This window comes from Arachis ipaensis, chromosome B4 (assembly GCF_059453495.1).
Source record: "Arachis ipaensis isolate K30076 ecotype BB chromosome B4, ASM5945349v1, whole genome shotgun sequence".
Taxonomy (NCBI): Eukaryota; Viridiplantae; Streptophyta; class Magnoliopsida; order Fabales; family Fabaceae; genus Arachis; species Arachis ipaensis.
The window spans coordinates 120,976,830-120,992,572 of record NC_142439.1 but is presented as its reverse complement, the minus strand read 5'-3'; the positions used below and the strand labels follow the sequence as shown (position 1 = coordinate 120,992,572).

The 15,743-nt window shown below is 32.1% G+C and overlaps 1 protein-coding gene and 1 pseudogene across 1 annotated transcript; both read left to right on the top strand.

Moving 5' to 3' along the window:
• The first annotated feature begins 778 nt into the window (after window positions 1–778).
• LOC107639637 (uncharacterized) lies at window positions 779–9,185 on the top strand (annotated as a pseudogene).
• Window positions 9,186–10,730: 1,545 nt separating this feature from the next.
• Window positions 10,731–12,969, top strand: LOC148568992 (uncharacterized). The gene is made up of 6 exons (XM_088485630.1): window positions 10,731–10,752; window positions 10,883–11,130; window positions 11,215–11,421; window positions 11,518–11,610; window positions 11,702–11,809; window positions 12,580–12,969. Exons 1-6 carry the CDS (start codon window positions 10,731–10,733, stop codon window positions 12,967–12,969), a joined length of 1,068 nt encoding a protein of 355 aa, XP_088341756.1.
• The last annotated feature ends 2,774 nt before the right edge of the window (window positions 12,970–15,743 follow it).

Here is a 15,743-nt window from a genome sequence, read left to right as displayed (position 1 = left end):
TTTTTTTTTGTAACGTTGGATAAAATAAGGGCTTGGTTAAAAGCTTTTTATACTACAAAAATTTGATTTAAAAATATTTAAATTATAAAAATCTAATTAAAAATAAAAAACCTATAAATACTAATAAAATAATTATTTCTATATTTTACACATTCAAAAAATAATATCTCTAAATATAATTCTACCAGAAATGTCATATCCACTCACAGGGACAAAGGTAATATACTTTAAACTAAAATTTAAATTAAAATTAAAAAATAATTATATAAAAATTTAATTGTTACCCACATGCATCAACAATATAATGGAAAAGTATATGGAACCAACTTCTAATCAGTCAAAAATGGAACAACTTAATTAATTATAATTAGTTTTATTAATTTATAATTTAAAATATTTTTTAAATTATTGTTAACCACATTCAAATTTGAATAGGAGATACGCTAGTGATATTCCAGGAGAAAATCACAGAACAGACCCAGTGAACCTTCAGTCTCACTATCCTCCTTTCCTCTCCAACTAGCGCCGTCCTCCTTTTCTCTCCCCCAAAAAGCATAGCCGCCTACCTCCTCCACTGTCTTCACCCAATAACTCAAGTTGTGTCGCCGTCGTCACTCCTCTACCGTACTTGATCGCATCATATACCTATGTTCATTTTCAACAGTGAAGGTTATTTTGTATTTATTCAACCTTGTTCTCTTCACATATTTACAGAAATTGTTTGCTTGAAACTAGCTAGAAGATACACCATTGTAGATAGGTTGAAATATGAAAGACTATGGCATTTCCATGGCGAGTGAAGGTTTCAAGCAGTCGAAATAATCTACCATAGTTTCAAGTGAATGAAGATTTGAGATCATAAACAATTATAAAAATATAGAAAAATATTCATTTAATATGAAAAAAAAATCCTCACTACAACATTTTTGGCCTAAGGTAACCCTTATTCGAAGTAACATTTAACAAAAGTTGCTTTAGATAGGCAAAGACAACATTTTTGACATGTTACCTTTGAATAAGGCTAAGATAACTAAATTTTTGGCCACCCACAAAAATTGTTGTCTTTGATATCTAAAACAACACTCAATAAATGTTACAATATAAAATATTTAAGACAACATTTTTAAATAAAAATACAACATTTTATAAAAGTTATAAAAAAATTAAATGAATAACATTTATAAAAAGTTGCCTAAAATTATTCACAGTTACAAATTTTAGAGGGAAACTTTTCATATTCCCACCAATTATTTTCCAATCAAAGAACTTAAAAAAAAAGGGAAAGAAAAGACACAATGCTCTTCATCAGTTCATCACTTCATTCCTTCATCACTTAGCTTCCTCATTTCATCAGATACTGTAACCTAACATTATCACACAGACGGCCACACCACCGATCGCGGCTCTCCTCCTCATCGACCGCAACTCTCAATCGCAGTGTTGTCCACTCCAAACGGCGACGGCGCGGTTCTCCCTTTCACGGTCGTCGGAACGTTGCTCTCATCCACGGGCTCCTGCGCGGTGCTCTCCTCCACGGGTGTCGGCGCGGTGCTCTCCTCCACGGGCATCGGCGCAGTGCTGTCCTCTATGCACGCTTCTCCACGGCTCCCCCTCTTCCTATCTAGGCTCCACGTACAGGGTCTTGTTCGAGAAACCCCTCTCCTTCTCCCGTTTCCACTTCTTCCCCTATCTCGCCTTCTCCTCTTTGCAAGGGCTGTAACCCCCCTCCTCCTCCTCTGCTTATTAGTAAGAAAGCTTCTTAATTTTACTATGGAATGAATATTCTGAATGCATTGATTGTGAATGAAGAATTGGGACTGTTCTGAATTTTAGTAATGTAAATCGAATTTCTGAATGAATGTCTTTTTGGGGCTTCTCAATAATTCTGAATTTAGGGGTTTGCTTTCAATTTTTCTGAAGTTTTCATGTGGATCAACATCTTCCTTGTGCTTTTTCATTTCTGACTTTTGACCCTGGTTAAACAAATTCCCACTATTATATTTTTATTGCAGCTTCTATTCTAAAAGCTGTGTTAAGGTACGGAAAGAAGCAGTTTGCGGTTGATGAGACCAGGCGTGATACTTAGAATTGTCCAGTGCCTTCATGCAATGAACCACCAGTATTGACTACTTGGTATGAACTTTTCTTATTGCTTTTTCTCTTTTTCTTATCTTCGTGAACTAGATAAAACAAAATTGGAAGCATATATCAAGTATAGAGTCATCTTTTGCTTCTTACTTAGATTTTTTTCAACATCAGGTTGGTAATAAAGCTTCTTAATTTTACTATGGAATGAATATTCTGAATGCATTGATTGTGAATGAAGAATTGGGACTGTTCTGAATTTTAGTAATGTAAATCGAATTTCTGAATGAATGTCTTTTTGGGGCTTCTCAATAATTCTGAATTTAGGGGTTTGCTTTCAATTTTTCTGAAGTTTTCATGTGGATCAACATCTTCCTTGTGCTTTTTCATTTCTGACTTTTGACCCTGGTTAAACAAATTCCCACTATTATATTTTTATTGCAGCTTCTATTCTAAAAGCTGTGTTAAGGTACGGAAAGAAGCAGTTTGCGGTTGATGAGACCAGGCGTGATACTTAGAATTGTCCAGTGCCTTCATGCAATGAACCACCAGTATTGACTACTTGGTATGAACTTTTCTTATTTCTTTTTCTCTTTTTCTTATCTTCGTGAACTAGATAAAACAAAATTGGAAGCATATATCAAGTATAGAGTCATCTTTTGCTTCTTACTTAGATTTTTTTCAACATCAGGTTGGTAATAAAGCTTCTTAATTTTACTATGGAATGAATATTCTGAATGCATTGATTGTGAATGAAGAATTGGGACTGTTCTGAATTTTAGTAATGTAAATCGAATTTCTGAATGCATGTCTTTTTGGGGCTTCTCAATAATTCTGAATTTAGGGGTTTGCTTTCAATTTTTCTGAAGTTTTCATGTGGATCAACATCTTCCTTGTGCTTTTTCATTTCTGAATTTTTGACCCTGGTTAAACAAATTCCCACTATTATATTTTTATTGCAGCTTCAATTCTAAAAGATGTGTTAAGGTACGGAAAGAAGCAGTTTGCGGTTGATGAGACCAGGCGTGATACTTAGAATTGTCCAGTGCCTTCATGCAATGAACCACCAGTATTGACTACTTGGTATGAACTTTTCTTATTACTTTTTCTCTTTTTCTTATCTTTGTGAATTAGATAAAACAAAATTGGAAGCATATATCAAGTATAGAGTCATCTTTTGATTCTTAGATATTTTTCAACATCAGGTTGGTAAGAAAGCTTCTTAATTTTACTATGGAATGAATATTTTGAATGCATTGATTGTGAATGAAGAATTGGGACTGTTCTGAATTTTAGTATGTAAATCGAATTTCTGAATGCATGTCTTTTTGGGGCTTCTCAATAATTCTGAATTTAGGAGTTTGCTTTCAATTTTTCTGAAGTTTTCATGTAGATCAACATCTTCCTAGTGCTTTTTCAGTTCCATCTTTTTGACCCTGGTTAAACAAATTCCCACTATTATATTTTTATTGTAGCTTCTATTCTAAAAGCTGTGTTAAGGTACGGAAAGAAGCAGTTTGCGGTTGATGAGACCAGGCGTGATACTTAGAATTGTCCAGTGCCTTCATGCAATGAACCACCAGTATTGACTACTTGGTATGAACTTTTCTTATTTCTTTTTCTCTTTTTCTTATCTTCGTGAACTAGATAAAACAAAATTGGAAGCATATATCAAGTATAGAGTCATCTTTTGCTTCTTACTTAGATTTTTTTTCAACATCAGGTTGGTAAGAAAGCTTCTTAATTTTACTATGGAATGAATATTTTGAATGCATTGATTGTGAATGAAGAATTGGGACTGTTCTGAATTTTAGTATGTAAATCGAATTTCTGAATGCATGTCTTTTTGTGGCTTCTCAATAATTCTGAATTTAGGGGTTTGCTTTCAATTTTTCTGAAGTTTTTATGTGGATCAACATCTTCCTAGTGCTTTTTCAGTTCCATCTTTTTGACCCTGGTTAAACAAATTCCCACTATTATATTTTTATTGCAGCTTCTATTCTAAAAGCTGTGTTAAGGTACGGAAAGAAGCAGTTTGCGGTTGATGAGACCAGGCGTGATACTTAGAATTGTCCAGTGCCTTCATGCAATGAACCACCAGTATTGACTACTTGGTATGAACTTTTCTTATTGCTTTTTCTCTTTTTCTTATCTTCATGAACTAGATAAAACAAAATTGGAAGCATATATCAAGTATAGAGTCATCTTTTGCTTCTTACTTAGATTTTTTTAACATCAGGTTGGTAAAAAAACTTCTTAATTTTACTATGGAATGAATATTCTGAATGCATTGATTGTGAATGAAGAATTGGGACTGTTTTGAATTTTAGTAATGTAAATCGAATTTCTGAATGCATGTCTTTTTGGGGCTTCTCAATAATTCTGAATTTAGGGGTTTGCTTTCAATTTTTCTGAAGTTTTCATGTGGATCAACATCTTCCTTATGCTTTTTCATTTCTGAATTTTTGACCCTGGTTAAACAAATTCCCACTATTATATTTTTATTGCAGCTTCTATTCTAAAAGCTGTGTTAAGGTACGGAAAGAAGCAGTTTGCGGTTGATGAGACCAGGCGTGATACTTAGAATTGTCCAGTGCCTTCATGCAATGAACCACCAGTATTGACTACTTGGTATGAACTTTTCTTATTGCTTTTTCTCTTTTTCTTATCTTCATGAACTAGATAAAACAAAATTGGAAGCATATATCAAGTATAGAGTCATCTTTTGCTTCTTACTTAGATTTTTTTAACATCAGGTTGGTAAGAAAACTTCTTAATTTTACTATGGAATGAATATTCTGAATGCATTGATTGTGAATGAAGAATTGGGACTGTTTTGAATTTTAGTAATGTAAATCGAATTTCTGAATGCATGTCTTTTTGGGGCTTCTCAATAATTCTGAATTTAGGGGTTTGCTTTCAATTTTTCTGAAGTTTTCATGTGGATCAACATCTTCCTTATGCTTTTTCATTTATGAATTTTTGACCCTGGTTAAACAAATTCCCACTATTATATTTTTATTGCAGCTTCTATTCTAAAAGCTGTGTTAAGGTACGGAAAGAAGCAGTTTGCGGTTGATGAGACCAGGCGTGATACTTAGAATTGTCCAGTGCCTTCATGCAATGAACCACCAGTATTGACTACTTGGTATGAACTTTTCTTATTGCTTTTTCTCTTTTTCTTATCTTCGTGAACTAGATAAAATAAAATTGGAAGCATATATCAAGTATAGAGTCATCTTTTGCTTCTTACTTAGATTTTTTTCAACATCAGGTTGGTAAGAAAGCTTCTTAATTTTACTATGGAATGAATATTCTGAATGCATTGATTGTGAATGAAGAATTGGGACTGTTCTGAATTTTAGTAATGTAAATCGAATTTCTGAATGCATGTCTTTTTGGGGCTTCTCAATAATTCTGAATTTAGGGGTTTGCTTTCAATTTTTCTGAAGTTTTCATGTGGATCAACATCTTCCTTGTGCGTTTTCATTTCTGAATTTTTGACCATGGTTAAACAAATTCCCACTATTATATTTTTATTGCAGCTTCTATTCTAAAAGCTGTGTTAAGGTACGGAAAGAAGCAGTTTGCAGTTGATGAGATCAGGCATGATACTTAGAATTGTCCAGTGCCTTCATGCAATGAACCACCTGTATTGACTACTTGGTATGAACTTTTCTTATTGCTTTTTCTCTTTTTCTTATCTTTGTGAACTAGATAAAACAAAATTGGAAGCATATATCAAGTATAGAGTCATCTTTTGCTTCTTACTTAGATTTTTTTCAACATCGGGTTGGTAAGAAAGCTTCTTAATTTTACTATGGAATGAATATTTTGAATGCATTGATTGTGAATGAAGAATTGGGACTGTTCTGAATTTTAGTATGTAAATCGAATTTCTGAATGCATGTCTTTTTGGGGCTTCTCAATAATTCTGAATTTAGGGGTTTGCTTTCAATTTTTTTCTGAAGTTTTCATGTGGATCAACATCTTCCTAGTGCTTTTTCAGTTCCATCTTTTTGACCCTGGTTAAACAAATTCCCACTATTATATTTTTATTGCAGCTTCTATTCTAAAAGCTGTGTTAAGGTACGGAAAGAAGCAGTTTGCGGTTGATGAGACCAGGCGTGGTACTTAGAATTGTCCAGTGCCTTCATGCAATGAACCACCAGTATTGACTACTTGGTATGAACTTTTCTTATTGCTTTTTCTCTTTTTCTTATCTTCGTGAACTAGATAAAACAAAATTGAAAGCATATATCAAGTATAGAGTCATCTTTTGCTTCTTACTTAGATTTTTTTCAACATCAGGTTGGTAAGGAAGCTTCTTAATTTTACTATGGAATGAATATTCTGAATGCATTGATTGTGAATAAAGAATTGGGACTGTGCATCCTGTAGTTGAAGCTGATGTTTTGCCTTCAAAAAAATATCACAATATTCCTGTGAAGACGTTGCGACACTTTCCCCTAATTCCCAGGCTTCAAAGACTATTCATGTGCTCAGCAACAGCTAAAAGCATGAGGTGGCATGACGAAGAACGCAGAAAAGATGAGAAGTTAAGGCATCCCGCTGATGGGCAGTCATGGAAGGACTTTGACAATCGTCATACAAATTTTGCTCTCGATCCCCGTAATGTGAGACTTGGCTTGTCAAGTGACGGATTCAATCCATATCGAACCATGAGCATATCTCATAGCACGTGGCCTGTTGTTTTAATGGCTTATAATTTGCCGCCATGGATGTCTATGAAACAGGAATACTTTATGTTGTCGTTGCTAATCCCTGGACCAAAGTCACAAGGAAATGATATAGACATTTACTTGCAACCTTTGATCGAGGAGTTAAAGGAGTTGTGGGAGGTTGGGGTGGAAACATATGATGCATCAAAAAATGAAACCTTCCAAATGTATGCAGCTCTTATGTGGACAATTAGTGATTTTTCGGCTTACGCAATACTATCTAGTTGGAGTACAAAAGGGAAGCTAGCTTGCCCTTGTTGTAACCATGGGACTTGTTCTAACTATCTTAAATATAGTCGCAAGACATGCTATATGGGTCATCGTGCCTTTTTGCCTGAGGATCATCCATGGAGAGCTAATAAGAGATCTTTCAATGGAAAAGTAGAATATAGGCAAGCTCCACCATTATTGTCGGGTACTGAAGCTTTAAGTCAGTTGGAGTATGTGGATAATTCATTTGGGAATCTAAAACCAAAGAAAGATGGTCCATGGAAGAAGAGGTCAATATTCTTTGATTTACCTTATTGGCAGTATAACACATCACGACACAATTTAGATGTGATGCACATAGAAAAGAACATAGTTGATAGTATTCTTGGAACTCTCTTGGATATTTCTGGCAAGACAAAAGATCACACAAATGCTCGATATGACTTGCAAGAAATGGGCATTCGAAAAAACCTTCACCCCAAGAAAACAAATGGTAGGAAAAAGGTGAAGCTGGCAAAGGCATGCTACTCAATGACCAATGCTGAAAAGTCAATTTTTTGTGACGTCTTGAAGACAGCAAAGTTGCCAGATGGCTCTGCTTCAAATATTTCTCGGTGTGTGAACCTTTTGGAGAGAAGAATATCTGGTTATAAGACTCATGATGCTCATTTCATGCTTCACTATTTGTTACAAATTCCTATCAAAGGAATACTTCCAGATCAAGTTGCAGTTCCTCTTATTCGACTTAGCTCATTTTTTCGTCAATTGTGTCAAAAGTCTATCACATTACAAGAGATAGATCAATTAGAAGAGGATATTGTCACAATATTATGCCAATTAGAGAGGATCTTTCCTCCTTCTTTCTTCGACATAATGATTCATTTGCCTATTCATTTGGCTAATGAAGTGAGATTGGGAGGTCCAGTTCAATTTCGGTGGATGTATCCTCCCGAAAGATACATGTGTACTTTGAAGTCCTATGTTCGAAACAGAAGTCGTCCTGAAGGATCTATTGCAGAGGCATATTTGGTTGAAGAATGTTTGACATTTTGCTCGCGTTACTTACATTCTGGTGTCCAAACAAAATTGAATAGACAACCCAGAAATAATGATGAACCTAATAATTCTATGATGGAAACTACAGATGCATTTTCGAATCTATTTCCAAAAAGAGGTGTTCCTTTGGGTGCAAAGAAAGGTGAACCTTTTCTCCTTGACGATAAGTCTCGAGAGCAAGTTCATAGCTACATATTATTGAATTGTCACAAAATAGACGACTATGTTAGGTAAATCATACTAATTCTACTATATTTTGGTATTTTAATTAGAAATTGATAGGTCTGTTTTATACTTACAAATATTATACTTTTGAGTTTTAGTGAGCATGAGACTTATCAACAAGGAACACGATGGATGAGAGCTAAAAACCATAGCAAAAACTTTCCTTCATGGTTTAAAACACGTGCTTTACGGCATGATGTTCCCAATTGGATAAAAGAGCTATCTAGAGGACCAACCCAATGTACAAAAAGATATTCTGGTTATTTTATCAATGGATATAGATTTCACACTAGGCAACGTGAGGTAAGACGCAAGACACAAAATAGTGGTGTTACTTTAGTAGCATTAACGACAAGCTTTGCAAGCACAAAGGATGCAAATCCAATTCATGAAAACGTTTCTTATTATGGTAGAGTGAATGATATCATTGAGTTGGACTACTATGGAAATTTTAAGGTTACATTGTTCAAATGTGATTGGTATGAGGCTAGGGAGGATGCTTATGGCTCGACATATGTGCATTTTAACAAAAAGTGCTATCAGGAAGAGCCTTTTGTATTGGCATGTCAAGTGCACCAATGCTTCTATGTGCCAGATGCATTTGATAAAAATAAACATTATGTAATGAAGACTGTTCCAAGGGACCTATTTAGCATAAGTGATCAAGTTGCCATTGATGCTGAAGATACTTATGAAAATGAGCCATTTGATAATTCGACGGTTCCTTCTATACCTAATGATGATGGTGAAGTAGACTTGGTAAGGAATGATTTGAATGAAGTTCTGGTCGATGTCGCAAAAGAAGTCTATTTTTCCCAAGAGTATAACACATGATCGGATGAAGAATATGATTCCGAAGACTTTTGAGTGACTTGTTTCCCTCTTTTATGGTATATAAGTCAAATTTATCGCTTTATGTTAGCAGTTTTCAACTTGTTTTCCCTCTTTTATGTTCTGATTGTTGCTTCTTAGAATTTTCTAAATTTTTCTGCATCTTGATTATGAGTTTGTGTGGGACATATTTTTCTGCATTTTGAATTTTTCTGCATTTTTCTGCCTTTTGAGTGAAGAATATGATTCTGAATACTTTTTGAGTGACTTGTTTCCCTCTTTTATGGTATATAAGTCAGATTTATCGCTTTATGTTAGTAGTTTTCAACTTGTTTTCCCTCTTTTATGTTCTGATTGTTGCTTCTTAGAATTTTCTGAATTTTTCTGCATCTTGATTATGAGTTTGTGTGGGACATATTTTTCTGCATTTTAAATTTTTCTGCATTTTTTTGCCTTTTGAGTGAAGAATATGATTCTGAAGACTTTTTGAGTGACTTGTTTCCCTCTTTTATGGTATATAAGTCAGATTTATCGCTTTATGTTAGCAGTTTTCAACTTGTTTTCCCTCTTTTATGTTCTGATTGGTGCTTCTTAGAATTTTCTGAATTTTTCTGCATCTTGATTATGAGTATGTGTGGGACATATTTTTCTGCATTTTGAATTTTTCTGCATTTTGAATTTTTTCTGTATTTTTCTGCCTTATGAGTATGTGTGGGACATATTTTTCTGCCTTTTCTGAATTTTTCTGCATTTTTCCTCTTTTGCTGAATATTGTGATACAGAATTTGGTAATTATTTGTTATGGTTTACCTCTTCCCCTTATTAGATGCATATGCAATTGTATTTTATGGCTGTTTTAATATTTTTATACAGCAACTTAATGGAAAATGGAGCAACTTCAAAGAGGAAAAGACTGGTAAAAAAGTATCAAGCTCATGCAAAAGTTAAGGAATTTAAAATGAAGGAAGTATCTTCTGCTGCGAAACTAGTTCGGAATTTTATAACCAAAGGTGATAAAGGAAGTAATCAAGCCAAAATAGCACAACAGCCTAAGAGAAAAATTTCAGAAATTGGAGACAAATATAGTAGGGAGAATTCAATGGAAGGGAGAAATAAAACACTTGTAGACAATGTTATGAACCGGTCTTTGAGGTCTTCCCATAACCAAGTGAGGAGTAATGTTCAACTAGAAGAACAACCAATTTCTAAGAAGATGAAGAGCAAGGCAAAGTGTCCAACAATGGCTCTTGATGCCTTTTTGCATACAGAAGGAGTAGAAGTGGAAAGAGAAGAGGAAGATGACTTTGAGTCAATTGGTGAGGATGCTGGAGCTACTGAAAAAGAACCAGCTAACTTGACAAACTTAAAAAATAACTTAAAGCGTCCAGCCATGACTCTTGATGCTTTTTTGGGTGACCAAGGAATTCATGTGGAAAGAGAAGAGGAACATAATGAAGTTCCAACTACTGAGGATGCTAGATCTAGGCCATCCCCGAATAATGGAGAAAATGTTCATATCCCCTCTAAGATTATATTGGTGAACATGAAAGTGACAATTTTGATGTAGAAGGAGATCAAGTTATGGAAGAGGCTCATGTAGAAGGTGATGTAATTTAGTTTGTTGCTATTTGTTTTACATTTTCTTTTTATCTATGAGCATGGGGCTGCCCTTTTCAAACCTTTCACGGCTGTCTTTGGTTTTAATTTGTACTATTTCTCAATTTTTAATTTAGATACTTTAAAGGTTAAAAAGACTCGTGGAAAAACAAGATGCCTAAAGATTTATGCAAGAACTTGGGAAGAAAGGGAGGAAGTGACTTTTGATCAGGGAGCAGCCGTGGGGCCAACAGCTCAAAGAGTGAAGGATTTAACTAATTTTATTGGAACAATGGGAAGGAATAATGATTTTATTACCTTGATGTACACTAATTGGAAAGCTGTGCCTAAGCAAATCAAAAAGCGCATTTGGAAGTATATTAATGTAAGCTCCATTTATCTTTATGTTTATGCCATATGTTAATAATCTTTTTATGCATATGATATGATGAAATTGATGTGTTTGTAGTCAAAGTTCATTCTTCCAAAATCTTCAAAGTTATGGGTGATGACTGGTGTTCAAGGAGCATGGAAGCGTTACAAAACAAGAATAAAAAAGAAGCATTTTGAACCATATTCTAGAAATATTGAGGATATGTTGGTGAATCGTCCTTTGGAAATTCCAGAAATACAATTTCGGAAGCTAATTGCATATTGGAGTATTCCAACTGTCAAAGTGAGCTAGAGGATTTCAATTATTATTATTTGATATGATCAAGTATAATTCTTTCAATTTTTATATTTTTTTCATCATTGTTTATTTTAAACACAGGCCATGTGTGTTATAAATTCTGAAAATCGCAAGAAGCAACAATGGAGGCATAAAATGGGCCCAATTAATTTTGCAAGAGTGCGTGTTGATTTGGTAAGGTCACATTTAAGTTAAAATTCTGTACTTGTTACTTCTCCCTAATTTTAGTATGTTATAACTTTGTAATTGTTATCTTGATCTGTAGCGTGAGAAAAAAGAGAACAAAGAGGAACCAAATCAAGCTGAAATGTTTGTTGCAATTCGGAATGGACTAAAAGGGAAAACACTTGATGTAGAAACACAAGCTGTTATTGTAAGTTCCTCTATAATTTTCTTGTTTTAGTTGTTGTTTTATGACTGTCATGGATGCTATTTTTTTTGCTGTTTTATGGCTATCGTGATTATTGTTATGGTATCTATTTTGTGGCTGTTTCATGGCTGTTTCATGGACTGTTTCATGGCTGATTTAGTTGCTGTTTTATGGCTATTTTATGCATATTTTATGGCTGTCATGGCAGCTATTTTATGACTGGTTTATGGCTATCATGGTTGTTGTTTTAGTATCTACTTTATGGCTGTTTTGTGGTTGTCATGGTTGCTGACTTGCTGCTTTCTATGTTTTGTGGTATCTATTTTGTGGCTATTTCATGGCTGTTTCATGGGCTGTTTCATGGCTGATTTAGCTGCTGTTCTATGGCTATTTTATGTCTGTTTTATGGCTATCGTGGTTGTTGTTTTAGTATCTACTTATGGCTATTTTATGGCTGTCATGGCTCTTATTTTATAGTTGTTTCATGGCTGTTTTATGGCTGATTTATATGCTGTTCTATGGCTATTTTATCCATGTTTTATGGCTATCATGGACTGCTATTTTATGGTTATTTCATGGCTGTTTTATGGCTGATTTAATTGCTGTTCTATGACAATTTACAACCATGTTTTATGGCTATCATGGACTGCTGTTTTATGGATCTTTTATGGCTATTTTGGATTGCTGTCCCTATTAGTTATCAATAGGTTTTTGGATTCTTTCATTGAATTTTTATCACTAAAAATAGACATATCATATATTTGTGTGTATAGGATGAACTTGATGATCTCCAAGAAGCTGGAGAAACTCCTACTAATGCATTTCAAAAAGTTTTTGGCAAAGAGAATCCAGGAAGAGTTCGATGTTATGGAAGAACTGTTACAAAAACTTCTCTTAAGAAAAATAAAGAAATAGATGAAATCAAAAAACAAAGTGAAGAGAAGGTAACAGCTTTAAAAACTGAATTAGACGACCATAAGCAACGACTGCAAGGATTGGAAGATATTGTGAAACTTATGTTGCAACAAACTTCTCCTGGTATGAATGTTGATGAAGCACTTTCTCTCTTGCGATCTAAGCAATCGTCTGCAAATAGTGCACAAGATCCAAATTTAGTTCCTCGGCATTCTCCTCCATCGACTCATATACCAAATCATGATTAGGTATATGTATGCTAAATTGTTGTACCACTTGAGTATACATATTATTGTATAGCTGATGTTTTGACTATAATTTTTTTGTTCATTTAAATTTGACTACAGCTTTCTTATTGTTGGAGGAAGTTTTCTGAAGACATAAAGACAATTCTTGCCACAATGGTGAAGCACAAAGTCTTTTTAGTTTTAAGTGGACAACTTAATTTCTTTTTTGTTTAAGTTCATTAGCAGAAAAACATGTATTTTGCTTACTTAGGTTTATTATTTATTTGACTTGGTAACTTATTAGAAAGTATATATGTTAATTGGTACTTGAAAGACCTTTCTATATATATATATATGCAATATATATTATTATCTTATTCAAATGCGGGTGTTATATATTCTTCAAATGTCATATAAATATAACAAAGATAAAAAAATATTATTTTAGACATTAAAAAAGAGAATCTAAGAAAAATTCAATAAGGTGTTGCTTTAGGTATTAAAAAAAGACAACTGTAAATAAACCTACATAAGTGTTGCATTAGGTCTATAAAAAAGGCAACTTAAAAAAATTTGGACAAGTGTTGCTTTAGGTATATGAAAATGTAACTTAAAAAAACCTGGACAAGTGTTGCTTTAGGTATATGAAAATGCAACTTAAAAAAACCTGGACAAGTGTTGCTTTAGGTGGAGGAAAAGGTAACTTAAAAAAACTTGTACAAGTGTTGCTTTAGGTATATGAAAAAGCAACTTAAAAAACTCTGGACAAGTGTTGCTTTATATATTAGAAAATACAACTCGTAAAAAGTGTTGCCATAGCGTTTCATATAAAGCGTTGTGTTTGGGTGCTCTAAGGCAACCCTTTCGCGGAGTTGCTTTATTTGCAGAAAAGGCAACGTTTTTTGAAGGTTGCCAAAAAAAGGGTTCCCTTTAATATACAAAAGCGTTGTCTTAGATCAAAGGTAACGGCCGTATAGCCAACCCCCAAAAAGCGTTGCCTTTGTCGGAAAGTGTTGCCTTTTATCAAAGGCAACACTTTCTCTTATTATAAGCAACATTTTTAAAGGGTTGCCTCAGCCCGAATTTGTTGTAGTGCTTATTGTTTAACAAAAGAAATATTCAGTTATATTTTTACAAAAATAATTAGATATCTATAAAAATTAAAAAAAAATTATGAAATTCTTAAAGAAATCAAAACATTCACATTTGCAATACAAAAAAATTCAAAAAATATATAAAAGAATATCCATTTAGTATAAAAAAAAAACATTCTGATACTTAGTAGAAGAAACATTCTAATACCTAGCATAAACACCATCCATATAAAAGTTTTAGATTCACCCAAAGACATTTGGCTGGTTTTTGGCTAGTACCCTCTTAGTTTTCTAACATTATTGCAATATAATATCATCATTTTTGGGATCAATATATATATATATATATATATATATATATAATAGCGTAATCTAATCAGCTACAATTTACATGTGTGCTAGCCTTCGTTCTAAAATAACATTGTAGCATCTTATAATATATAGTGTCATCTAATTACCTCTTAATATATAATTAAAATGTATTTTGTAAATAAAAATTCATACGATATATATATAAAAAATTAATGATTCGGCATCTAAAATATATATTAAAATATATAAAATATATATATATAATTATTAATTTTTAATGTTTATTTTATTTTTTAGTTTTTAATTATTATTATTATAAATTTAATTTTAATATATTATTAATGTAAAATAATTATATATATATAATTAATTACGTAATGTATTATTAATAAAAATAATTATTTTTTTATTAATTATATAAATAATTATTTAAAAAATAAATATAATTATATAATTGTATAAAATATTTTATGGACATTAAAATTAAACTCATTATTATATTAAAAAGTTGTTTAGGAGAAAGTAAAGGTGGATGGTGGATCGGTTTAAAACATTGTACGGACCAATGTATCTGCCGCCAGTAATATAGAAGTCAGAAGATGTATAGTATTACATTACTGATCATCTTTAATATAATATAATAACCCTTCAATATTATTATCCTTAGCTTCTTACGCGCCAAGAAACTGCATCAAAGTTGACCAATTTGTTCAGACTCCATAAACTATACATACATCAGTATATATGCTTGTAGTTTCATTAGTAAATTCATATCAAACTGTATATATATATATATATATAGTCCAGTGTCGAATCTAGAAATCTTATAAAAAGAAGTTAAAAATAGAAAAAAAATTAAAAGTATCATATTAATATTATTTTAAATTAACATTAATTTTAAAAAAATTATTTATATTAAATTTTTTTATAAAATTCTAATTTTTATCTATATTATAAAAAATATAACATAAATAATATAAATTTATTTTTTTAATATTTTTAATATATATATATTTAAAATAAATTAATAAATATAATATATGAGATCTATTCGTATTAATAAATAATTTACTTAATATGTTTTATTTTAATATCATAAAAAATAAAATTTAATCTAATTTAATTTTATATATATATTTTTTTATTACATTTAATTAAAAATTATTATAAAAATTAAAATATTTTTATATAATAATAAATAAAAAAATTACAAAAAAAATAAAAAAATTAAAAGAATAAAAAAAATAAATTTAAAATACATGAAATAGAATTTAAATCCATGTGGTTGAGTATAAAATGTCTTTCTTTAATCATTGAACTAAAAAATATAATATTAAAAATTTTACACATTATATTAATATATTTTAAGTTTTAAAAATTTAGAGAAGC